Source organism: Stylophora pistillata, chromosome 13, assembly GCF_964205215.1.
Source record: "Stylophora pistillata chromosome 13, jaStyPist1.2, whole genome shotgun sequence".
Classification (NCBI taxonomy): Eukaryota; Metazoa; Cnidaria; class Anthozoa; order Scleractinia; family Pocilloporidae; genus Stylophora; species Stylophora pistillata.
Window position 1 is genome coordinate 22,541,682 of NC_142531.1, and position 26,434 is coordinate 22,568,115.

The 26,434-nt window shown below is 40.0% G+C and overlaps 3 protein-coding genes, 1 long non-coding RNA gene and 1 pseudogene across 5 annotated transcripts; 2 read left to right on the forward strand and 3 right to left on the reverse strand.

Annotated features, from left to right (window-relative positions):
* Nucleotides 1-20: 20 nt before the first annotated feature.
* Nucleotides 21-6,681, forward strand: LOC148718190 (uncharacterized). The gene is made up of 3 exons (XR_015994831.1): nucleotides 21-1,614; nucleotides 6,393-6,443; nucleotides 6,520-6,681. It is a non-coding gene; the product is annotated as an uncharacterized LOC148718190 (long non-coding RNA).
* A 3,228-nt stretch (nucleotides 6,682-9,909) lies between these two features.
* On the reverse strand, nucleotides 9,910-12,291 carry LOC111327674 (BTB/POZ domain-containing protein 6-B-like; annotated as a pseudogene).
* A 419-nt stretch (nucleotides 12,292-12,710) lies between these two features.
* LOC148718191 (uncharacterized) lies at nucleotides 12,711-18,766 on the forward strand. 2 transcript variants are annotated; one of them, XM_088743721.1, is made up of 6 exons: nucleotides 12,711-13,074; nucleotides 14,298-14,348; nucleotides 15,044-15,145; nucleotides 16,233-16,256; nucleotides 16,569-16,690; nucleotides 18,371-18,766. In XM_088743721.1, exons 1-6 carry the CDS (start codon nucleotides 12,992-12,994, stop codon nucleotides 18,481-18,483), a joined length of 495 nt encoding a protein of 164 aa, XP_088599847.1. In that variant the 5' UTR covers nucleotides 12,711-12,991; the 3' UTR covers nucleotides 18,484-18,766. The 2 variants fall into 2 exon arrangements, with proteins under 2 accessions (XP_088599847.1, XP_088599848.1); XM_088743722.1 differs by lacking the exon at nucleotides 15,044-15,145 and having other exon boundaries at nucleotides 12,715-13,074.
* A 642-nt stretch (nucleotides 18,767-19,408) lies between these two features.
* Nucleotides 19,409-21,027, reverse strand: LOC111345664 (BTB/POZ domain-containing protein 6-B-like). Its single transcript, XM_088743713.1, has one exon. The coding sequence runs from the start codon at nucleotides 20,922-20,924 to the stop codon at nucleotides 19,602-19,604; it is 1,323 nt and encodes a 440-aa protein (XP_088599839.1). The 5' UTR covers nucleotides 20,925-21,027; the 3' UTR covers nucleotides 19,409-19,601.
* A 722-nt stretch (nucleotides 21,028-21,749) lies between these two features.
* LOC111327723 (BTB/POZ domain-containing protein 6-B) lies at nucleotides 21,750-24,035 on the reverse strand. Its single transcript, XM_088743714.1, has one exon. It carries the CDS (start codon nucleotides 23,933-23,935, stop codon nucleotides 22,622-22,624), a length of 1,314 nt encoding a protein of 437 aa, XP_088599840.1. The 5' UTR covers nucleotides 23,936-24,035; the 3' UTR covers nucleotides 21,750-22,621.
* Nucleotides 24,036-26,434: the final 2,399 nt, after the last annotated feature.

Below are 26,434 nucleotides of genomic sequence, written 5' to 3' on the forward strand. Positions count from 1 at the left end.
CCACTAACAGCAAGCTTTGGACTTCGTACCTCTGGGAAAGAATGGCCCTGCCTGGTTCCAACCAATTAGAAACAACAATGGTCGCATCACCATGACATCATGAGCTTTACATCAATAGCCTTAAGCTCAAAGTAGTCATTTCTGAAAAATGACATGCTACTGGTTATCATTGATACTAGAGCAACCAGAGTCAATGATTCTCTTCATTATGGAATGTTTCACTTGCAGCCTCAGTCACACATAGATTGATTCTGCATTATTTGTAGAGTTTTACTCTATAATTTCCATGAATAAATTAGTTAACGAATGTTGGATGAAATGATTAACTAGTTGGGAGACTTAAAGGCCATAACCGTTTAACTCCCATGAGTGACCAGGGGCCCGTTTCTCGAAAGTCCCGGTAACTTAACGGGCCCGAAGCCATGTTTTAAAATCAAAATTTAAAGGATAGGGAAGTAGGTTCTGGCACCCAAAACAAGTCCTTTTTGTTTCTTTAGCTGATAGTTTTATTGCATCATTTTCAAAACTTTTGAAATCCCCATCTTAAAAGAAAACATAACAGCTTTACGGGTCCGTTAAGTTCCCGGGACCTTAGATAAACGGGCCCCAGGACAGAAATTCTCCCTATAATATCAATACAATATCAAGCAGACAAACGGATGACGAAAATAAAAATATCCGCAATTAGGGGATTATTAATTGATCCAATACCAAATTCTTCTAACTAACATCATACATCATAAGAATTGCATTGCAGACAGTAAGAGATCTTGATAGTGAAAGAGTAAAGGAGTTGCGTCACGTGTCGTGCATGGGCGCCAACAATCATAAATAAGTGACACAAACGGGCCGTTAGTACCCTCTGCCGTGAAGCTTAATACCATCTGTGCAATCTTGGCATGCTATTCTTGTGAGCAACATCGTAGAAATCAATAGTGAGAACCGACGCGTGTAGGGTCGAACGGGTTGACGTGTGCCGGTCCCGAAAAAGCGGGCTCTCTTGCATTTTCCGAGATCGAAAGTTGAAATGTGGACTTAAAGTTAGAACGAAAATAATGAGAAAATAAGGCGAGCTTCTCGATGCATTATGAGTTTCTTGTTCCGGCTCAAAGGAAAAAAAAGTTTTTAGTGCATAATCTTTTCAATAGTGTTTCAGAGCGCGCCCTTCTATTGTATGCAGGTACATTGGCTAATTATGTTAAAAAAAAAAATTGAAATTTTCAACTCTTACTGGTCATATGCTTATTGAATGAATTTAAAACTCTAGTTCCTACCAATCAGTAACGAGGATGGTCGCGTCGCTATGGCTTCATAAGATTTAGGTAAACAGCCTTGAATTTGAGGTCTCGTATAACTTACTCGCGTAGCGTCGTTTGTTGGTGATTTTTGGAACTATCCGCGGAATGCAATGCAGCATTTATCATTTGTTCGATGGCATGCATATTTGTTGACCAAATCGTCACCTTGGCAACCACGAGGGAGTTGCCAACTTGGACATTAAGGAGTTTTCCAACTCGTATCTACGACCATAGGCCTGTAAGCGTCAAAGAAGGGCGACGGGAAACAAAGACACTTCTTGGCGTGGAAGATAGCAATACCTGCTACAGGGGGAAGGTAAGTATACAACCTCCATAAACTATTTTCAGATCCAAATGAACTTAAGGTGTTTACCAGCTCTTGAGTCTTGCGTGGAGTAAATGTTGAACTCTTTGAAGATCTTCTGTTCTGCAGTTAAAATTGAATTCAGATTGTCTAACGAACACTTCATGTCGCTAGGTTTTGAAAATACAGCTGTGCAGGTCTAGACTCAGACTTGTTAGAAAGGTAGATTCGTGGACTTTTGGTTAATGATGCAGTTATGATGCATAAATGTCTTCAAGGACTGTCACCTAGCTACTTGTCGGACAAATTTTCAACTCGAGCTACTATAGATTCAAAGACTTTGGTCAATGATGCAGTTATGATGGATAAATATCTTCAAGGACTGTCAGCTAGCTACTTGTCGGACAAAGTTTCAACTCGAGTTACTTTTCACAAGAGACAAGATATAAGAACAGCCTCAATATTGCACATTGTAGAATCACTGCTGGCCAACGCGCCTTTTATTACCGTGGCGTGAAAATATGGAATAACTTAAGCAAAGACCTAAGGGAAATAACAAATACTAAAAGATTTCAAGAGAGATTCAATCAAAGAACTCATCTGTGACATGAACTAGGTTAGATGATTACCATTGCATATAGTTATCATTTAGTTATCCTCGTAGATAGTTTTTACGTAGTTTTTTTTATCAATTAGTGATATAATTAATTAATTAATTCATTTATTTCATTTTTATTTTTGATATTAATGCTGAAAAGACCCTTTTTAGGGATGCTCAATGAAGTGTATGTACGTATGTATATATTTATCTGCGGTGCACGGTTTTTCCCTACAGCTTACATGAGCTTTTATCGCTTTGCCTTCGCCGCAATGTTGCCGGCAAAATAAACGTACAGAGTAGGGTTACATTCAATTAACCGTAGACTTGAGACTTTTCATCATAACTTTGTTTTAGAAGGCATGTTTACTGAAGTTTTTCGCTCGTTTCGCTCGGTAGCACACGCCACGCTTGTCCATAGTTAAGGCGTCTCGTGACTAGAGGCTAATCAGTAAAGGATCTGGATTAACCCTGGGCTCTCAATCACTATCAGGGGAATCTATTATTCGCTCGAATTAAAGTCTTTATTTCAGCTAAAAAAGAAATGAAAGCCTTTTGCTATGACCTACCATTAGTGTTGGGGCAGGTTTTCATTAAGGTTACCACAATTTCGTCACGCGTTCATGCTGTGGTTAGCACAGTTTATCATCTTCAGTGTTCCACTAAACACTAGAGGGAATCGCTTGTGATGAACACATTTCGCATCCATGAAAACTAAATATGCTAATAAGGGATATTTCTTTTTGACATCTGATAAATGTTACGTTTGAATAGGTGCAGGACCTTGGATTAGGCACTTGCAAAAAAAATACAAGGGCTGGATACTCCATGGCCCACAAAAAAAAAAGAATTGTTGCGAAAAGCTTTCTAAAATTTTCGTGATGGCTAAAAAGACTAACAAATGTTTTACTGTATCATGATTGGAAGTTATTTAATATCCATGGTTAATGTCATCCGGGAGGCTGGTGTTATAGACTTGTTGTATAATAATCGAAACTAGATTGAGATTCGCTGACGCACGCATCTACTGTGATACATTTCAATTTCAATTACACCAGGTCTAACCCTACCCGCGGTTTTTTTTGTTGCGCAAGGAGTGGACCTAACTTATTTTCCATATGAGGGTTTTTTTTCTTTAAATAAATTTCTTTTTACTGATTGCTTTAGGCCCTCTTGACACTGTTCACAAAAATAAATGTTCAGATAAAAGATTCAATCAAATTCATTATAGTTCAGAACGCATTTTTTTTAAACAACGGCTAAACTTCGTTTAAGTAACCGGCCGAATATCAAAATCCTGTAACTGTTAGTGGGTCGCCTATAACATTGTAGATGTTCAAATGCCACAAGCGTGGGTTCGATAACGTTGCGAACGTTTGGAAAACCCTCAGATGTACGGCCATTTATTGTAGAACGTTCATAAACATTGTATCGTTGAATCTGTTTACTGACATTTGCTGTGACTGGATTATTTTTTCACTACGGAAGTTTACTAACTCGAAAAGAATCGATAAGCCCAGTGAGTGATACCCTTTTTGTTTAAAGATGCCATTTTTGCCATGATCTTCTGCTGTTTTGCACTTTTTTCTCTTTGTATTGAAGCCAGATATAAATCAGTAGTTGTTTTTACTTAAAAAAAACCATCATGCAGAATTTCTCATTCAACTACCGTCTTCCCCCAGGTAAAAGGTAATAACTTAAAATTGACTTAAAGTTGCTACCACAAAGATTGGTACGCTGTTCGCTATTTCAGATAATAAGTGCTAACATACGTATATCAAAAGACTCATTCGCTTTGGATTTATTTCTTAATAAACTAACCTGGGTGGGAAGTGTAGTCTTGTTTGAGACTTAAATATCTTAACTGGCTTTTAACTCTCTGTTTAAAATGATTGAATGACTCTCACAGATTTTTTTTATGTAAAACTTAATGGGTATCATATGAGCCTCTTTAAACTTTCGGATACTATTTTCGTTGCGGTTTCGTCTCGCATCTGATTAGTGAACATGCCAAGACTTGGCAAATTCAAATCAGAGTGTTTACGGTTCTTTGACTCTTGAATGCAGAAGTACGTGTCGATCGAAGAACGGTAACCACCTCGATCAAAGTTTTCATTGAGGGGAAGACTGGAAGAAGGGAAAGAGGGAAAGAGGGAGAGAGAGAGAGAGAGAGAGAGAGAGAGAGAGAGAGAGAGAGAGAGAGAGAGAGAGAGAGAGAGAGAGAGAGAGAGAGAGAGAGAGAGAGAGAGAGAGAGAGAGAGAGAGAGAGAGAGAGAGAGAGAGAGAGAGAGAGAGAGAGAGAGAGAGAGAGAGAGAGAGAGAGAGAGAGAGAGAGAGAGAGAAAGAAACCGCGGGGATCAAAATTAGCGAGAAGTCAATTGTCTATATTGAATACTTACACCAAGAGGGATTTAGCGAGCTTAAACTACAATTGAGCATTCTGACGGAACGAGAAAGCTTATCCATTTAGACAGCCATGTTAGCCGTTAAAGAAGAGCGCACAATTGTAGGAGGTGTCGAATTGGCGAGGAATACAGTAGTGGCTGCTACAGAAGAAGGGTAAGTCTCGTGTTTCATCAGAACTTTTAAATTTAAAATAGCCTAGGACCTGACTAGGGTGGGAGTCATTACATTGGGTTAATCTAAAGCTCTCTTTGTTGGTCTTCTGCTCCAAGGCCAGTCAAAAAGTAGGGGTCCTAGTGCGGCTACGCAATTTGATACCTTGTAATGCTAAACTATCACTTTACAGGTCTTCAATTCTGCCCCATCTAACCTACTGTCATCTAGTATGGTACTTATGTAATGCATCGGATCGGAGAAAGCTTGAGCGGATTCAGAAGCGAGCACTTATTGCGGTGTACAAAACTAGATCAGCGTCCTATCAAGAACTGCTAAGTCGCGCCAAATTACTGACGTTGTACAATCGGCGCCTAGAAGACATTGCCACTTTGATGTTTAAAGTTAAGCACAGTCTCGTATCCGAGAATACTTCTGACTTATTTAATATAAAGAACACTCCGTATAATTTATGGAACAGTGACTTCGAACTGCAATGATTCGAAACTGTAAGATTTGGTAGGAATTCTATTAAATATATGGGACCTCTCATCTGGTCGAAGTTACCAAGACACCCAAGAAGGATAGAAACTCTAAATTCGTTCAAGAAGAACATATTAAGAAAAGTCGACCTTTCAACTCTCGCTGAAATTTAAAACTTAACTAAATAACTTTATAATCTTTTTAATTATCTACTGTAAATAACTATTATCTACATATGCAAATGTACTTGATTTTTAAATTTTTTAGTGTCCCCCATTAGCTTATAGCTAAAAACATAGACACTTAAATAAAGTTTTTCATTCATTCATTCACCTTATGTATAGATTACGGTAGTTCATTAGCATAGTTGAATACGTTGCAAGGTTGTTATAAAAAGTGAAAGTTACGACTGATTTTTTCTAACTAAAACAACCGAACTTAACTTAAATATTTGATAAATCATAATTTTTGATGAGTTTTCAGTTTCAATCACCAATTTGCATTAGGTGGTCTTCCAGTTCAGTGCACACTCGGTCATCTGCGATAGCCAATGAAAAAACAAGCAGTGACTTTTTAGCCTTATCGCTTTTGTGTGATATCAAGGAGCAATTAATCATACTTGGAGGCAAACTTGGTGCTATATCCAATCCTATGCAGTCTTTAATTTGTATCATTACTTAATCTTACCATAAAGAAAAAACATCTCGGGCAAGATTAATTGGTTGAAATGGTCAACCATGGCGACTCAATGGTCAAGGGCGACTCATTTCACACATCTTGTTTGAGTAAACAACCGTGCTATCAACTCGAGAGAAATATTTCCAAATTTCCTTGGATACGCCTTAGGAGCATAGAGGAGGTGTGATGTACGTGTGATCATGAGTGCGTCCAGTCCTTTCTGACATTTATTTTTGGAGTGGATAATATTGCTAAGTCACGCCTCGATGCTCCCGAAACGAAAAAGAAGTTGGAGTTTGTTGACTCAAGGTTTGGACTATTTCAAATTAACGCAATAACTTGCAGAAATGGTTAAGTATACTTGCATATGATGAGAGTTCAAAAGCCGTAAATGTTTCCTTACACATGTACAGGGCTGAAACCTTTTGTGTAAGCCTTAAGATTTGGCATTATTTGTCATTTCGTTTTCTTTCAGCGTTCTTACCACGGAATATATACAAGCACGAGACATTCATTTGCCTGGAAGGTAAAAAATGTATATAATAATAATAATAAATATATATCGAGTGGAGACTGAAAATATGACGATGATTTTCATTTAGGTGATCCAGAAACCAAATAGGGGAATGAATACCCCTTTGGGGCTTTAATCGTTCGGCAATCCTCCAAGACATCTGAAAATCTTTACTGTTTTCTGAGACTTTAGAAGAAACTGGAGTTAACCAACCCAGTGCTGCACACTGTTTGCACATGGACACTCCAATATAGGGTACGTTTGTGCTCCATTTTAACTTTAAGGCTCCACGATGTTCTTACGTACCGCATTACTCCTGGAAGACCTGACAAATGGAATCTAAAAATAAATTTAGAAATAAAAGCTTTGTACAGGAAATTAATTCTCTTAGCCCTATCATCTGCCAGTACACATAGTCTTTTTCCTAAACAGAAATTCTTTTTTTCTCTCTCTTCATTGCTGGCGCCCCCCGCGCCTTATCTCCGCCCCCACCACCCACACCCCCTCCCCCCACCACCCACACCCCCTCACACCCCCTCCCCCCACCACCCACAACCCCACCCCCCACCACCCACACCCCCTCCCCCCCACCAGAAGAGTTCATTTGGATGGACTGTTGCTTCAAGTGTGATGCTCAATATGAGTGGTACCAACCATGTGGAAAGGGTGAGTTATTTTAAAAGATGCTGGCTTGACACGTCACCTGACCCTTTTGGCCCCAGAAAACATAAAGTCTGAGTTTTTTAACGACGACACTGTCAAACCATTCTTTCTCATCAACCCTTGAGTCACTCCTCCCTTCCTACCCCAAGAAACAACGAGTCGAGTTTTTCAGTCGCGGATGAATTGTGATTGTTTTTGTTATTAGGACCACGAACGGCCACTTAACACCTTGGTCCAGTACCAAATCGTTGAAGGTTCACCGATGGAAAAAAAAAGATGATTTTTATGGCATTTCCAGCGTACATCATAAGCATTATCGCATGACCAGTTCCATTCTTTTGACCTAATTCCATGCATACAATAGTCAAAATTTATGTGGCCTATATGAGTTCAGTTAAATGTGGCCTACAAACTGGAAATAGGAAAGAAGGACGGTCTGGGAATAATTAAAGTAAATTTTTATGTCGTGCTTAGTCAAATCCTGGCCTTAATTGCAATGTTACGTTCTTTAATCCCATTTCCTTTATCGTGATTTTAATTGAAATTTTTCCTTCCCGTTATTTTGCGCGCATCTGCATCCTGTTGTCGCTGTTTGTGCTATACGTGTTTGGTGGAGCTCTTCTAGTCTCCTATGCGATGTTAAGTTGTCTTTTTGCCTGCTGCGAAGACAATTGAAAAATCCCCTGTTTTGGAGACCTCGCCGTAAATAAACGCAACAAAATTAGATCGTGCAAGTTAAATACTTGCTTTTACTTCATTTCTATAGCCCGATTTTACAAGAAAAATAGTTTTAGTAGTGTTGTATAAATGATAGGGCTTGTGAGAAATTTTACCTACCCCCTTTGTATCTGACCATTTACTCAAGCTGTAATGGAACTGGTGGCTTTCAAGTGTTACACCATCAGATGATTTTATTTAAGAACATTAAAGAAAAGTTAAGAGGCGTAATCTGAGAACATTAACTGAGTCGTTAAGATAAGAGTTATAGACTGCACACAGTCTACACAGAGGGGAGGGGACCACAGACGGAGCCTGAATCGAAAGATGCACCAATCACAGCCGTGGCATTTCATCCAATCACAGCTGGGCGCAATAGCAGATAGGAAACGCGTACTTAGTCGACTTCTAGTTGTACTTCAAGCAGAACCAACGTTTGTACAAACAATCTGTATATGACAATTACAGTATAAGTTTTGATCAATATATATGTACCCCAGCGTCCCTTAGTGTTGGATTCAGCACTGATGTCGTAGGAAGAAGATAATCGCTTTGAAGGATTAAAAATTTTGAAGAGAAGAGTTAAAATAAACTGTGTTTTGTAGAGAAATTGCCAGGGGCAAACCTTGCACTCAAAGAATTAATATAAAAAGCTAATTTCAAGCTAGGAAGGATTGTCGCACTCTTTTGTTATCATTTTTATTCATTACATTAAAAAAATCATATGACAGAAATTGACTTGATAAGCTATCTGTAAATTGGTTTGATAAGTAGATTGCTGCAATAAGTGAGTCTCGGTGACACTTTTTCAAGGTCTTTACTCTTTCATCCTAACATCAGTATCTATATTCTCCATACTATTCTCTATACATTTCCTCTGGTACTGAAAAAGAGATTTCGTTGAAGAATCAAAGTTTCTTAGGTTGGCGATCATTTCCTACATTCTCATGATCTCAGTGAATGATTCAGCTGAATCACTGAAAGGAGAAATTAGATGCTGGTCACTCTTAGCCGGTTTAAAAGGTTAAGGCTATCAGAGAGATGATTGTTTACCAGTTTATTTCCTTAGTAGGCTTGGTACTTTTTGGCTGGAACAATCATGCAGTAACAAATGTTGTACCCAGTTTCGAAAAACTTACTGAATCAGGATATTGATACGAACTATGCGTAAGCATTTCAGTTGAAAATAAAAGCTGGAAATTGACCTGATGTTGCCGAGGTGTGATTGCCTATAACAATTGGTTCACTGAAATCAAATTGCACTCCTACTGCTCCAAGAGACTTTCGCCCATCTTTTCCGTAGCACGACACACGATCGTGTGTCGAATACTTTAACCCTCTATTGTAAACTTCGATTAATTAAACTACTCCATAGCGTGTTTATAGGTGAAGCACCTACGGCTCTGTCATACTTAACAAACAAACCATGCACCACATACAATTTTCGAAGGAGTAATAATATAATTGTCCCGCGTTTTAACTCGCAGTTTCTTAAAAACTCCATTAGCTATAGAGGCTCTGGAGCGCGGTCTCGAAACATTTCACAGACCGGTTTTCAGTTTTTTATCGCAAAGTGAAGGACTCTTATTTTAAGGATCTCGATTTTAGCGCACAGTCAGTCCAGTCACTACCCAGGCACTAACAAGATTTTAAATGCTTTTAACTATTTTTATGTTTTAAATACTGTAGTCAATTTACTTAGAGATAAATAATGTAAATCATCTTTATTATTCTTACTGTATATTTTGTAGAGTGATTTTAAGGGACACTATTCTTATTGTTATTGTAATCATATTCACACGACCCCACAAGCCCCCAGCTTTAAACCTCATCGTGTTTAAATAAAGGATATGATTGATTGATTGATTGAAACGTTTTACAAACACTCTGTATATGACAATCCCAGTTTAAGTTTTGATCAATAATGTACCCCCAGCGTCATTTAATGTTGGATTCAGCGGTCAAATCGTAAGGAGAAGTTAGAAGATGGTCGCCGTTAAGGATTAAAGAGTTTGAAATAAGGGATGAAAAAAATCGTGCTTTGTAGAGAAATTACCAGGGGTAAACCTTGCACTCAAAGAATTCTCAAACTAGGAAAGATTGTCGCACTCTTTTGTGATCATTTTTATTCATTCTAATAAAAACTCGTGTTACAAAAAAATTGACTCGACAAGATATCTGTAATTTGACTTGATAAGCACATTGCTACAATGACTGAGAGTCTTGGTGACACTGTTTCAATGTCTTCACCCTTTATACCCTAACATGATCAGTATGCATAATCTCCATACTGTTCTCTATACATTTCCTTTCGCACAGACTAGGAGAATTCGTTTAACCGCCTCCCGGTTAGCTCAATTGGTTAGAGCCCTGAACTGTTGCGCGGGAGGTCGAGGGTTCGAGCCCCGGCCGGACCAACACTCAGGGTCTTCAAATAACTGAGGAGAATGTGCTACCTTTCTATAATATCAAGAAATGGATCGACATTCTAGTCTTCTCGGATAAGGACGAATAAACCGTATGTCCCGTCTCCTACATCTTTAATTAGATAATTTGATTAGGCAGGGGACGTTAAAGAACGCTCATAACGATATTACTGTGATGTGCCCTGGCCTGGTTACTGCGAATTGAGGGGAGGGGGCATCTGTAAAAAAATTCGCCTTTGTTGATTGTAAACTGCCACTGGCAGTCTGGTAAAGTCCCCCGCACAGTATTGTAAAGCGCATTTGATCATATTCATATGTAAATTTGCGCTATCTAACTGTTAATTCATTCATTCAGTTAAAGTTTCTAGGGTTCGCGATCATTTCCTATATTCTCATGATCTTAATGAATGATTCAGCAGTATTATTTTAAGGAGAAATTAGATGCTGGTCACTCTTTGGGTTTAAAGAGTTAAGGCTATCAGAGATGATTGTTTACCAGTTTATTTCCTTAGCAGGCTTGGTACTTTTTGGCTGGAACAACCATGTAGTAACAAATGCTGTACCCAGTTTCGAAAAACTTACTGAATCAGGATATTGATAACAACTAAGCGTAGGCATTTCAGTTGAAAATAAAAGCTGGAAATTGACCAGATGTTGCTGATGTGCCTTTGCCTCTAACACTTGGTGCACTGAAAGTAAATCGTACTCCTTCTGCTTCAACAGACTTTCGCCCATCCTTTCAGTACCACGACACAGGACCCTCGATAAGTGACTCTAACGCATACTGCTTATTTGCTTCCAAGAAAACCGGATTATCAAAGAAAACATCGAGGGCGTGATAGTAATTGTTTTCGTCCCTTTTTGAAGTGAATTTACCTGATCGTTTGGCTACAGTAATGTCGGTAACGGTATCTCTGACCTTAGTGAAGACTGTGTACTCGCCACCTGGGGAACCAAAACACTGAATTCCAAGCAACTTAATGGGCTTATAAACGGAGAAGCAAACGATGTCAGGCAAGCCCCTGCTGTAATGCCAACCTTTACCTGGCTTGTAATCATTATCAAATCTGTTGACTCGAAACACCTTTCTTGCTCCTTGCGAAAATGGTAAGGGGGTTTTCAAGACATTCCTGTAGTATTTGATCATGTCGCTAGTCTCTCTTCGAGATAAAATAGCAGTGTCGTAAACTACAGTAGCAAACTCCGTTTGTGACATTAAAGGAAAGCGAATTCCTTTCACGATCTCTTCGCCAAGAATTCGTCTCTTCGTCTCTCCATCAGGTGTGATCCCCTGCCGTTCTCCTTCTTTGGTGGCCCAGCGATCAACAGCTTTGAACAGTTCCACTTCCTTCACGTTCAACGCTTCTCTCTTCACAACAGATTAAACAATAGATCGTTCAACTGTGACAAATTCGTCTGACGTCACGGCTTCCTCTGTGTGCTTAATTCTCAATCACCTTCCAGCATCGATCTTCCAAATCTTTATCTTCAAAATTCTGAGCGTGCGGCAGAATGCTCAATACGTTTGCGGCTGTCAAATTGTCGCGGAGATGTTCTGTGCATTTCTCAGCGAGCGAAGGCACCATGTACTTGTTCGCCAAGTACATGACTTGCATCACATTACTTCCGCTTAAAGTCACTTCGTCACTGTAGAAGAAACGAAACAACACTAAGAGACCCTCGTAATCACAGTCAAGCAGTTCGATAGAGTCTTTACATTTAGTCTTCGCCGTTTGACCATAGAACATGGCAAAGAACATAGGACTACTAATTGCGAGCACAAACTTGTGCGCTGGCATCACTTTCGTAGTTTTACTCTCTTCACTCGACATAGGAACAACAAATTTCACGTCACTGAGCAGCTCATTATTGAAAATAAAGGCGGTTCTCCCGACGAGAGTTGGGAGTTTCGTTTGCCAGTTTACTTCAGCTGCCATTGCTATGTTCCAGTCTCGGTATTCTCTGCCGATGTTCTTTTCTCTCACAGTGAGTAAAGACTCAACACCCAGCGAAAGCGCTAGATTTCCTCCAGCCCTCTAAAATAGTACCGCTGAACTCACTGCAGACTCCTCCCATCACGCAATGGCCTGTTATGTGAGATACCGTTATGTAATCTATTCTTGGGATTAGCGAGATAAAATACGAGTTAAAATTGAAAAAAGGTTTTAAAGTTGTACACAAGGTTTTAAAGTTGAAGTGAATGCATAGCGAATACTGAGATTTTTTTTCTTTTTTTTTTTTAGCCAAAGCTATGAGGTTAGGTAGTATTTAGAAACAAATACATGCAGTTATAACGGGAATTTCTGTCAAATTGCTGAGCAATGCCTCAGTTAATGATATGAAACAAGAGATCCATCGAAAATTGTTTACTCCAAGTTTGAAGTGTTTGAAACTTAATCTATGCTTCGGTTGTCAGTTTATCAACTGACAACCGATGACATGTAATTGGTGAATTCGCAACTGACTTGTCAAGATTAATCAGAGATTTCAAGGTCAAGTTTTGTGTTGTCAAGCGATTTCGCACGTAGTGCCAGTAGTGTTCGTTGATCGTATGACTGGAACTAGGCAGAAATTGTTTTTTGGCAGAGAGTAGGGAAAGGAAACAGCGAGTCGAGAGAGAGAGAGAAAGAGAGAAGATTCGTAGACATCAAAGTCAACAAAGAGCCTGGTTCAAATTGATTGAAGTCTTACACTGTGAAGGAGTTAGTGAGCATAGACACAAAGAATTCAACGAGTCATAGTTCTAGCGGAGCCATGTTAGCTGTCAAAGAGGAGCGCACAGTTATAGGAGGCATTGAATTGGCGAGGAAGACAGTAGTAGCTGCTACAGACGAAGGGTAAGCTGCTAGTTTTAACAACCCAATTCAGAGGAAACAAACGATTTAAGTTTCACTCGCATAATCCGTAGGTTTGGTTATTGTAGAACCTTTTTCTGTCGGTCGATTGCTCTCTTGAAACTCGTTACTTCGTCAAACGAATACTTCATAATGACAAGCGCATAAAATTGTTTTTTTGCCTAAACACTAATTCCGTCCGTTCGATAGTATGGGTATTCTGTAAATGATTACCGCTACTAAAGAACGCGGAAGTAAATGTCACTGGAAGAGCGAACTGAATCAATAAATGTGCGTCCGTTTGTGCTACTAATGGTCCGCGAAAGCTAGTACTATTGGTAGCTAGAGCAAGAAAAAATATGCCTTAAAAGCCTTAATCAAGAATATCTTTGTTCGGAGATTTCGAAATTCTGTGGAGAGTCTTCATTTGAACAATTTTGGAGATTATTCTCTTGTTTCGCCCATCATGCAGCATATGCCATACGTGCGTTCTCTGTGCCTTTCTCTGAACGGCCGTATTTGCGCTGAGGACCTTCGCTATCATAGCCTTTAAATCAAATGGGCATTGAGTGTGGATAGTAAACAATGCTTTTCTGTTCTTTTAATGGTGGCGCGAATATTTTTTACATCAGGCAATACATCTTGTGTTTGACTAAAACCAGTTTAAACACTTGCCAAAGAATGTCAAGTAAGCCACAACTTTCATCGATGTTCGTCGATTAAGACTGAAGTGTGTACCCGAGTGAGTCGAACAGTCTTAGCCATCCCGCTTACAAAACAAGAAACACTTTGGAAGCTGTTGTTATAAATTGAAAGGAAATAAAACTAATGTATTTGGGTACTGATGCTAAGGACATAAAAAGTAGCTATAAGCCGGAGTAGAGTAATTTTACTGTTATCTTATACCTATATTCAAATGCATTTTGCCGTAGTTCCTCGATTAAAATTATTGACTAGCGGTTTAGAAGATTCAAAATTAAATCAATAATCCGCAACAATTGTTTAGGACTTGCATTTGCAAGGAACTGAAAAGCCACAAATGATCAGACGATTTCCAAACACTGTGGAGATAATCTACACAAGCCTTTATTTTTAGGCATTTTAGGCAAAATAGATGCAATGAAGTCAGTGGTAATTGAACCGAACGGAGTGCAATTTAGGGTAGAACATTTTTAATTAATAGACATTTTCGCTTGTTTATGAACTATATGTACGTTTTCTTTCAGTGTTGTTACCACGGAATATGTAGAAGCTAGGAACATCAATTTACCAGGGAGGTAAAAAAGTACATAAAAAGCTATTAACGGGTAATGTAGATAAACACTAAGCGTTGAACGCCACAAAGTAAAAACAAATTTAATTTATTTGCCAGATAGACGTGTATTCAGATGTAAAGATGTAATTAACAAAATATCCAAGTACAAAATATGACACCAACAAGAACAACGACAAAAAAACCATATGACATAGAAACAACTTACAACTTGTAGCGTAACTAGGTCCGGCAGTTAATGAGAGCAAAACGTCGTTGGGAGAAACTAACGAAACGACCGACTTAGTTGCAATCAACTCGCTATCAGAATAGCTCTTATTCCAGATCCGCTGCGCGGTTTAGTTGGACAGCGGTTCCCTGTATTAGCGTAAACGAAAGAGAGGCTCTCGGGTCAAGCAGCTCTGAAGACTACTAGAGGTAGGTAAAAAGTTAAGACGTTGTGAAAGTTTTGGTGAAACATCATGGAAGCTATCAGTGAGACATTCACAACGAAAGTGTGTTCTATCAGTGTCACACGCTAGTTCGATTTTTTGCAAATGACCATGTCTAAATAAGGCAAATGCTTTGATACAAGGAAAATAATTCAAATACTATTCTCAAGTGGATGACTGATACAATTCAAAGGCAAATGCTTTATTGTTTACGTTCCTATAATCTTTACTTGTCTCGTCATCTTGAGCTTTTCTTTCGATGAAATAGCAGACAACGTTTTGCCTACCAAAACAGGGAGGTTGTCTCCCCATCTACCAGTGATGACCATTCTGGACAATCAGGAAGATCAGTGCTTGTACAGGTGCAGTGGTAGTAGTTGTTTTGTTCGCTCTGTTCATTTGTTTACATGCCAAGCTAAGTGCTGCCACTTTTCACGAAAATCGTCTTCTCATTCGTTCTTGATGTAGTTCATAATCCTGTTTAAAAGAAAAGGTACACAGGCATTAAGATTTTGAAATAATTTGTCATCAGGGTAAAAATGCCAAAGTTTAAAAAACATTATGAACTCGCCTTTGAGCTAGTACGGGTTTCGAAGCTGTCGATCAAGCACATCCATCTTTGGCAGTTCCTTTCCGAAAAGAAAGCCACTCCCTCGGCCTTTTTTTTCGTAAAATCAATTAAAAATTACCCACTGACATTTTTACTTTCTCTTTGGCTGATAAAAACGCTGATTTTGGAAATAATTTAACATTTTCGACGGGCATGCTTTTAATTGACTTCGCAAGTCTCGTAATCTTCAGGGAAGCTTGACCCGATAGCCCACGCTTTCGCGTACGCTAAAATAGGGAACCATTGTCCAACTAAACCACGCACGCAGAACTGGAAAAAGAGCTATTATCTAATGAAAACAACGCGCACACTGGAGAGAAATAATTAGCTACCGGTGTTACGTAATTCTTACTTAACCTCACGCGAACGCTTTCAATTGAATAGAAGTAGAACAATACAGCAGTACAGCAGAAAGAGAATGACCAAAATAAAATTAATTCCCAGTTGCTCAACAAAAAATTCTCGTTGCTACTTATAAGGTCATGAAGATAGGAACTATGAAGTTCACTATTTGCTGAGAGCTGGTAGTTTTCACAAAGCTTGGCTATGTCTATGACAGATGAGTTGTGCAGAAGTCCATTCTAAGCGTTCGTAATTTCTCCCCCTTTGCGTACCTTTAATTTTTTCAACCTGCTCTATCTGGGAGGTGGGAGTTGCAGTTTTGAGTGGAGAGGGGGGGGGGGGGGTTTAATAATTTATAGTTGGACAGATGAGGGAAGGCGAAAGGGGTTGGTCGTGAAAATGGGGAAATTAATAGAGTAATTTTAGTAGTAAAACAGAACATTTGTGTTTTTTTCTTCTCTATTTAAGAATTTACGCGTGGTTATTCCTTCTTTTTCCCTTTCAGTGTACCCACTATTGCACAGCCGAGGTGAGACCAGACTGTGATTTTTGACAATGAGATTTCATTTGATTTGATTATAAATTGCATTTTTGATACAATAAGAAGGTGAGGATTCGTTGGTGCAGTTTACAGTGGACAATCTTCCTGAGACCTCAGGAGGATATGAAAATAACCAACCCGTACGGGGTATGTTTTTGTCTCGCCATCTAAACATCCAGGCTCCACGACGTGAAATTTAAGACTTGAACAAGAAATTGATTCTCTTAGCTTGGTCGTATCCCGCTACTGTATGTCCTCTTTTTCCTGAACGGCAATTCTTTTTTTTTTCTCTCCATTCAGCGCACCCCTCGCCTTACCTCCGCCCCCACCACCCCCTCCCCCTCCACCAAAAGAGTTCAGCTGGGTGGAGTGCTGCTTCAAGTGTGATAGTGACCATGAGTGGTACCAACTAAGTGGAAAGGGTAAGTACCCGGATATTGTAACAGAAGCTGGCCTAACACCTTATTCCTTCTCCGGAAAAAAAACACGTATAAGTTCGTCAATTACGAAACTGTCTAGGACTTTGTTTGCTCTCGTTAAGTCCTAAAGCACTCATCCCCTCCTCCCCCGAGAAACTACGAGTATAAGTTTGTCAGTGGTGGAGGAATAGAGTCTGTGCGGTCACATGACTATGACGTCAGAGAAATTTTATGGCCGCCATGTTGGAGGAGTGAGAATATATAGCACTTGTGGCAAGTTGTTTTATTCGAAAGCGTAATTTCTCGAGCGATGCCATCGTTTTGCCTCGTCGTTGGCTGTTCTAACCACAAAAAGAAGAATCCAGGGTTTTGCTTTTGTCGGGTGCCAAACATTGTTACCAATCAAGGGGAAGAAACCGAGATTTTGTCCACCCAAAGGCGAACTCGGTAGTTAGCTGCCATTAGTCGAGCTGACTTGACGGAGAAAATTCTAGAAAATGACCGGGTTTGCGGTATCCACTTTCATTCGGAAGAAGCAGCACAATTATGGTATCGATTAAACCCAGACTGGATTCCTAGATTGCATCTGAGGCACGACAAGCTAAAGGAATCCGACGAGAGGAAAGAACAACAACAACAAGAAAGAGCACAAAGGATTACCAAGAGAACAAAACGCGAAAGAGAACGTGAGGAGCAGGAAGTTATGCAAAGGAAAGTTGTAAAGGTGAATGAGCCTGGAGAGCGAATAAGAGCTGCAGAACTTGACTCAGTGCTCGAGAAATTGACAGATTCTATTGACTTCTCAAGTTCACTTTTTAGTTTCTTGGCCGACGCAAAATTAATATTCTTCACTCTCGCATACTGTATTTGCTTTACTGCAGAAGGTAAAAGCCACGTTCATTTTACCTGTGTGCATGCAAGTTTTCCATTCAATCTTGTCCAGACCTCCAGATAAAAAAGAACACTCGCGATGTGAGAACAGCTTTCTTCCAGCCCAGCCATACATCCCGCACAATGCGCTGAAACAACAGTTCCTTCTGTGGTTGTTATGATCCAGAGCTGCACGTGGGGGTCATTCATCCTTTGCGAATGCCTTACTTTAGCGAGAACAACAAATTTATCTTGGATTATTTGGCCAAGAACACTTGTAACAAAACCAGAAACCATTTGATTGTAGGCAAATACGCTTCGGAAATCCTTGAATTGATCCTTAGTGTAGAAGCTGGTCTCGAGCACAAGATATGACAAAACATCACAAGCTTCGACAGGAGGAAGGCATTCCGAAGTATATTTCTGCACCGGAACGAGCAAAGGATCCATGCCGATCCCTGAAATCTTTTCGACATACCTTTTCTTGATACTGCCTTCCAGTGAATTGGCATAAGCGGAAAATATAAGCTTGGAATCCACAATCGCTTTGTCCGAAGACGAATATTTTCCCAGTTCACTGACCGCCATCTCAAGAATCACTCCTCCAACATGGCGGCGCCTCGTTTTCGAACATTTCTATGACGTTACGCGAACAGACTCTATTATTCTACTGTTTGTTACTGCTTCCACGAAGGGCTGTTCGCGCGAGGTTCAGCAATAAAATAAAATCTTGGGCTCGATTGCAATTTCACTTTTCTTCATTTCTTTCATTGTTTAATATGGTTGAAAACTTTCTTTTTTGCTATTTGGCAGGTTTCTGCATTGTGTTGTTACTTCTCGTTGTGTATTTGATCGGTGGAGCTCTCGTACTCGCCTACTTCGCGTTGCTTTGTGTTCTTGCCTCAGTCTGCAGCGACGACGATTAGTGACGACATCCGCTTTGGAGCCCGTTTCGTAAATTAACTCAACAAAAGTAGATCGTAGTGGTGAAATACTTGCGTTTACTCTTTTTCTACTGCCCGATTTTACAAGTTTATAATCTTAGTAAAACTATTTTGTAAGATCGTGTCGTAGAAATGGTAGTGTCGGTGATAAATTTTACAAAATAGTCGCTTTTTATCTGAACATTTACTCAAGCCGTAATGTTACTGGTGGCTTTCAAGTGTTACGACATCAGATAATTTAATAAAAGAAGCATAAAAAGGTTAAGAGGCGTAATCTGGGCAGATTGAATTTAAAAAAAAAACCTACAGACAGCCAACGCCGGATTGGATAGGATGCCAGGGATGGGTGGGGGGGGGGGGGGAAGGAGGAAAACAAAGCAATTTCGACTATTAACTTTTTACTCTTTAACATCTGTAACCATATTCTCCATACTGTTCTATACACTTCCCATTGTACTGACAAGGAGACTTTATTTAACAATCAAGAGCTTCTTCAATCGACTATCACCTCATATTCTCATAACCCCAACTCAGGGGACGGGGAACTGGGAACAGTCATTATGTATAGCCTAGTGGGGGGAGGGTTAGTCGATTTTCTGTAGAGCCCCCTTAATATTCCGTTGGCGACGGCTGATTCCCCTCCGTCGTCTCTGAAAACCATATGATCTCCCCCTCAACCCCACCCCACCCCCCTCCGAGCGATATTTGACGACTGGTCCTTAACGTTGGAGTCAGCGGTTATGCTGTGAGGAGAAGTTAGAAGGTGGTCCCTCTTAGAGATTACAGGGTTTAAGAGAAAGGGTTGAAAAAACTGTGCTTTGTAGAGAAATTAACAGCGGTAAACCTCGTACTCGATGATTAGATATGATTGTGAATAATTTCGAATTCAAACCAGGAAAGATTGTCGCACTCTTCTGTGATCATTTTTCTTCATCATAACAAAAAGTTATATGAAAAATTAACATGACAAACTATTTGATAAGCTGCTGTGCTAAAAAATAACTGCGTCTCGGTCTTAAACCTATCATAGAGATGATTATTTATCAGTTGATTCCGTTGCTAGGATTTTGATAGCAACTACGTTTAGATACAGAAACATTTCAGTTGAAAATAAAAGCTGGAAATTGACCTGATTTTACCGAAGTGCTATTACCTTCATTCTCTATAGAGCTGAAAGTGAATTGTACGCCATCTGCTCTAACACAGGCACGTCCACAACTTCCATACCATGACGCAGGACCCTTGATAAGTGACTCTAGCTTATACTGCTTATTTGCTTCTAAGCAAACCGGTTTATCAAACAAAACATCAAAGCCGTAATAACAGTTGTTCTCGTCCTTTTCTGAAGGGAATGTTCCTGATCGTTTGACAACGGTAAAGTTAGTTGCTGTAATTTTGACTTCAGTAGAAACTGTGTATTTGCTTCCGCCAGGGGAACCAAAATGCTGAACTCCAAGTAACTTAATAGGCTTGTTTACGGAGAAGTGAACAATGTCAGGTAAGCCCTCATTGTATTTCCAAATTATAGATGGCTCAGAATAATTGTTAAATCTGCTGACTCGAAATCTAGGAAACTCCTTTCTTGCTCCCTGCAAAAATGGTAAAGGGCTTTTCAAGACATTGCTGTAGTATTTAATCATGTCGCCAGTCTCCTTCTGAGATAAAATAGCAGTGTCGTAAACTACAGTAGCAAACTCCTTTTGTGACATTAATGGAAACCGAATTGCTTTCACGATTTCCTCTCCAAGAATTCGTCGTCTCTTCGTTTTTCCATCAGGGGTAATCCTCTGCCGTTCCCCTTCCTTTATGGCCCAGCGATCAACGGCTTTGAACAGTTCCACTTCCTTCACGCGCAGCACTTCTCTCTTCACAACAGATTCAACAACAGATCGCTCAACTGAGACAAATTCTTCTGACGTGAAAGCTTCCTCTGCGTGCTCTTCAATCACTTTCCAGCATCGATCTTCCAAATCTTTATCTTCAAACTTCTGAGCGTGCGGCAGAATGCTAAACACGTTTACTGCTGTCAAATTGTCTCGGAGATATTTTTTGCATTTCTCAGCAAGTGAAGGCACCATGTATTTGTTCGCCAAGTACGTCACTTGCATCACATTACTTCCGCTTAGAGTCACTTCGTCGCTGTAGATGAAGCGAAAAAACTCCAAGAGACCCTCGTAATCACAATCAGGCAGTTCAATAGAGTCTTTAGTCTCCGCCATTTGACCATAGAACATGGCAAAGAACACAGGACTACTGATTGCGAGCACAAACTTGTGAGCTGGGATCACTTTCGTACTTTCACTTTCTCCAAACGACACGGGAACAACAAATTTCACGTCGCTAAGCAGCTCGTTTTCAAAAATAAAGGCGTTTCTCTCGATGAGAGTTGAAAGTTTTGTCTGCCAGTTTTCTTCAGCAGCCATCGCTATGTTCCAGCGTCGGTATTCCCCGCAGTTTTTTTTCCCTCACAGTGAGCAACGACTCGATGGTAGTAGTTTGCTTCAGCCTCTCTAGAATAGAACCGCTGAACTCACTGCAGACTCCTGCGGTCACGCAACAGTCTACAATGTAATCTATTTTGGGTATAAACGGATACGAAATACGGACGGTTACAAGCTGGGACATCTAATATGCTGAATATCTGAAACAGCTGGAGTTCTGCAAAAAAAGAAGATTGCTTTTATATTCAGAAATGGTTATGTCGAGTTTATAATTGTCATCAATGTCGCCTACACTTAGTCAACTTCAGGGGATGGGTTATCGGACAGGGAGATGGTGAAGGAGAGTGGGGCGGGTGAGATTCGAGAACTCTCTAACAACAGTATACATATTTCTATATTGGTCTCGATACACATCCATGAGATTTAAAATCTTTTATAATCTCTTGACACTTCCCATGGTATTGTCAATGAATACTTGTATAACAATCAAGAGCTTCTTCAGTTGGCCATCACCTTCTCCATCATCCTGACCTTAACGTCAAAAACTTAAGGCTGAGACGGTCTATAAGTCCTTAAATGACCTCACACCTAATTATTTGTCCTTAAAACTCATTAAGAGGAGTGATGCGATTACTTCTTACAATTTGCGCGATTCTGAAAATAAGCTTGCTATTCCCTTGCCACGTACTAACCTTATAAAAATAGCTTTGGCTATAGTGGTGCAATCCTCTGGAACAGCCTACCCTCAGCTGCTACGCAAGCAACATCTCTAGTTTTCGACAACTTTTAATTAATTCCGACAAGGCATTCATGTAAAACGGGCTTTAATTTAATTTACCTTCTGTAATAGCTAGTAATATTATAAATTAGACTAAAGTACATAGTTTATACATAGTATACATAGTTTTTCGTAATTAGTTGTAGCTTCTATATTAAATTGTTAATGCCTTATGTATTTTACCGTGTATAAATAAAGATGATGATGATGATGATGACGACTATCACCTGGCTATCGCTTAGGGAAGGGGAGGGGGAGGAGGCGTGGTAAGATTTTGATTGTGTCACGATAAGATTCTACCTGATCATGCCAGAAGGTTCTGTACTATTCTTATGATCTTACATTCGATTTTCTGTAGAGTCGCCTAAATACTCCGTTGGAGACGACTGGTTCTCCTCTGTCGCCCAAGGAAACCATGTGATCCCCTCCCTACGCCCCCCTTCTAGGCGATATATAATGACTGGTTCCTTACCGTTGGATTCAACAGTTATTCTGTGAGGAGAAGTTAGAAGATGGTCGCTCTTAGAGATTACAGGGTTTGAGAGAAAAAGTTGAAAACGCTCTGCTTTTTAGGGAATTTACCGGCGGTAAACCTTGCACTCGATCATTAAATACTATTGTGGATAACTTCTAATTCAAACTAGGAAAAACTGTTGTACCCTCCTGTGATCATTGTTTTTCATCATGATAATGAAAAATCACTAGATAAAAATTGACATGACAGGCCATCTGATGAGCCACTGTGCTCAGAAAATAACTGAGTTTAGGTCTTGAAGCCACCACAGTTAATTCCGTTAGCAGGCTTGGCACATTTTGGTTAAAATAACCAGTAAGAAATACGGAAACTGAATCAGGATACTGATTGCACCTATGCACCTATGCGTAGATATAGATACATATTTCAGGTGAAAATAAAAGCTGGAAATTGACCTGATAGTACCGAAGTGCCATTACTTTCCTCCCCTGTTGAGATGAAAGTAAATTGCACTCCTTCAGCTTCAACAGATATTCGCCCATCCTTTCCGGACCATGACACAGGACCGTTGAGAAGTGACCCTAACTTATACTTCTTATTTGCTTCCAAGCAGACTGGTTTATCGAACAAAACATCAAAGCCATAATAATTATTATTCTCGTCCTTTTCTGAAGCATATGTTCCTGATCGTTTGGTTAAGGTAAAGTCGGTGGCTTTATCTTTGACCTCAGTGGAGACTGTGTACCTGCCACCAGAGGAACCAAAATGCTGAATTCCAAACAACGTAATAGGCTTGCTAACCGAGAAGCAAACAATGTCAGGCAAGCCCAAACTGTAATTCCAATTTGTACCTGGCTTTTGATGCTTGTCAAATCTATTGACTCGAAACACCTTCCTTGAATCCTGCGAAAATGGTAAAGGGCTTTTCAAAACATTGCTGTAGTATTTCATCATGTCGCCAGTCTCCTTCCAAGATAAAATAGCAGTGTCGTAGACTACAGCAACAAACTCCGTTTGTGACATTAACGGAAACCGAATTCCTTTCACGATTTCCTCGCCAAGAATTCGTCTCTTCGTCTCTCCATCAGGTGTGATACCCTGCCGTTCTCCTTCTTTGGTGGCCCAGCGATCAACAGCTTTGAACAATTCCACTTCCTTCACGCACAACACTTTTCTCTTCAAAACGGATTCAAAGATAGATCGCTCAACAGTGACAAATTCGTCTGACGTTACAGCTTCCTCTGTTTGCTCTTCAATCACTTTCCAGCATCGATCTTCCAAGTCTTTATCTTCAAACTTCTGAGCGTGCGGCAGAATGCTAAACACGTTTGCTGCTGTCAAACTGGCGCGGAGATATTTTGTGCATTTCTCAGCGAGTGAAGGCACCATGTACTTGTTCGCCAAGTACATGACTTGCATCACATTACTTCCGCTTAAAGTCACTTCGTCGCTGTAGAGGAAACGAAACAACTCCAAGAGACCCTCGTAATCACAGTCAGGCAGTTCGATAGAGTCTTTAGTCTCCGCCATTTGACCGTAGAACATGGCAAAGAACACAGGACTACTGATTGCGAGCACAAACTTGTGGGCTGGGATCTCTTTCGTACTTTCACTTTCTCCACTCGACACGGGAACAACAAATTTCACGTCGCTGAGTAGTTCGTTATTGAAAATAAAAGCGGTTCTCTGGACGAGAGTTGGAAGTTTTGTTTGCCAGTTTTCATCAGTAGCCATTCCCATGTTCCAGTGTTGGTATTCTTCGCAGTTTTTGTCCCCTCACAGTGAGTAACGACTCAGCACACAGCGATGGTGGTAGTTTACCAGGTTCCCTCTGGAAAAGTAAGTACCGCTGTACTAACTGCAGGCTCCTACGTCACGCAACAGCCTACTATGATCCCTTTGAACTGGTACTCGAATCGCTATTCGAGTACGGTGAACATGAACCGAGCTCGGTTGCCCAGATGCCAAATGTGATCCAAATCTTTTTCCGGTAAGAAAAATAGGAAATACCGAGGGTCACAAACAGGATTTTATCAAATGGAGTAATGCAAGCAAAATGTCTTAGGTGTAAAGCCATCCCTTTGTATAGTAGTAGTAGTAGTAAAACTCTTTTAAAAGTGTCAAGAGCCGTGTAGCTAGGGAAAAATCCCTTACTAATTTGGGGACACTAAAATTCTCACCAATACTTGTGTATTGGTGTAAGTGGCTCTATAGTTCACTGAAGTTGATATTCCTCGCAGTATACGTATTGCATGATTGTGGAATAAAAGTGTTCAACATATAAAGAAGTCTTGACTGTGCTTTGTTTTGTTGTAAAGTACGCAGGAAGCGGCTTGAGCACGAAAGAAGTGTAGGGAGAAACACAAGACGTGGCCGAGTGTTTCTCTCCATTTCTTTATGTGAAAAAAAAATAATAAAAAAATAAAAAAAGCTAGAGAGAAGTCCGGGAAATGGTCGGAGAGGCGGCGTGAGCGGCTTTGGCTCAGCAACGTATTTTGTACTAGTCTGGTACTCTAAGAGAGCACGCTTTTTCAACCATTAACAGCGCGTTTTATATCGGAGCTTTATAATTAATTAGATTTTCAGCGTTCGCGTGTGCCGCAAAAGAACGGAAAAGAGTAAACGAAATGACAGTGTGATGATAAATGCGAGGAATATAACATGAGGCCTTCAGACTTGTTACCTCTCTTCTATACTATGGCCGCCTTGTTCCTTTCTCGCTATTTTAACGCTACTTTGTCAACTTTCTTTGCAACACGTGTTGTGAAATAATAAAAATATTGGGAAGACCACCCTTGAGCACCAACCCTCGTTACTCGAAAGCCAATAAATTTCACAAAAGTCGACTGATTTCCCTCAAATTGCCATTAGTGAGAGCGAATACAAAACACTTACCTGTTCCAAATTCCGCCGCTGCATCGGGCAGAGAGACGTTCGTTTTTGTCATCAATTCTGGCTTCATTCGCTTTGTCGTTAGCATCGTGCCTTACTATGGGATTGAAATATGAAGGCTTTCCAGTCGAATCGGTAGCACCGACACTCTGAGTGCCTCTACCAACTGAATTATGAAGCCGTATCGTCTCGCAATTTGTGTATTTTTGCCGCCCGTCTAAACCATGACTGTGGTTAACAGATAGCCTGTATCAGTTTATATCATTTCTGTAAGAAGGAGTTTGATATTTAGCCGTGAATTTACCTCACAAAATTAGAGCGGAATTTCTTTTAAAGAATCATATTGTAGAAATGGTTGTCGGAAATAAGATGTGAGTTCAGTTTAAAATTGTCATTAATGTCGCCTACACCTGGTCAACATTGGGGGAGGGGTTATCAGATAGGAAGATGGCGAAAGGGGGGGGGGGGAGTGTAAAAAAGTTTGAATTTCAGATTTTTACTCCCTAACGGAAGTAAACGTATTTTCGAATTGGTATTGTAGGGGCCAGTTACACTTGGTGAAATAAACACAGTAACTCGTTTGCGTCCAGATCCTTTGTAGTGTAACAACAATTACAACGATTACATCTCACCGGTACGAAGTTATTGGACTTGTTACTTCTTCAAAACTGACAAAAACTACCAACAACGCACACGGCGTGGGAAACTGCGCCCTCGATACATGTCAACGAGAGTTTGACTATATGTAAACTTAACGAATCGTACAGGTATTGACACACTTCCAGAAGAGTTATGATCTTTTTTAATCTCTTGACACTTCCCATAGCACTGAAAAGGAGAATCTGTTTAACAATGAAGAACTTATTGTTGACTTGAATGGGTAATCAGTTCCTTTATTCTCGTGATCTTCGTTAGAGAATTTTGGTTTGTCACGAAGAAATTTAACCTGATCTCCGCCTAGGGCTCTGCAATATTTTTATGATCCTCCCCTCATTGACGGTTAATTGGCAGCGAATTTTCTGCCCCTATAGTTTCCCCCTTTATACTTCGTTTGCGACGACTGATCCCCCTTCCGCTCCCCTTGAAAACCATGTAATCCTCCCCGAAAAAAACCCACACTCTCCCGGAAATAAAAAAATTTATAGCAAATTCTACAGTGTGACAACATAAAGAGAAGTTAAAAGATTGTCGCTTCTAAGAATTGAAGGGTTTGTGATAAAGCGACTGAAAAAGCTGTTCATCGTGGAGAAATTACCGGGGGGTAAACCTTGCACTCGAAGATCAAATATGATAAGCTAAGATTTTCTTTTGTGATCATTTTTATCTATCATAATAAAAAAACAAATG

Bases quoted from the DNA above. Each gene is read 5' to 3' on its own strand.
- LOC111327723 (XM_088743714.1), bottom strand. From the start codon at position 23,935: ATGGGAATGGCTACTGATGAAAACTGGCAAACAAAACTTCCAACTCTC.
- LOC148718191 (XM_088743721.1), top strand. From the start codon at position 12,992: ATGTTAGCTGTCAAAGAGGAGCGCACAGTTATAGGAGGCATTGAATTG. The intron at 15,146-16,232 runs GTAGTAGTTGTT...TTTCCCTTTCAG, and splicing joins GTGCTTGTACAGGTGCAGTG to TGTACCCACTATTGCACAGC. The intron at 16,257-16,568 runs GTGAGACCAGAC...CTCTCCATTCAG, and splicing joins CCCACTATTGCACAGCCGAG to CGCACCCCTCGCCTTACCTC.
- LOC111345664 (XM_088743713.1), bottom strand. From the start codon at position 20,924: ATGGCTGCTGAAGAAAACTGGCAGACAAAACTTTCAACTCTCATCGAG.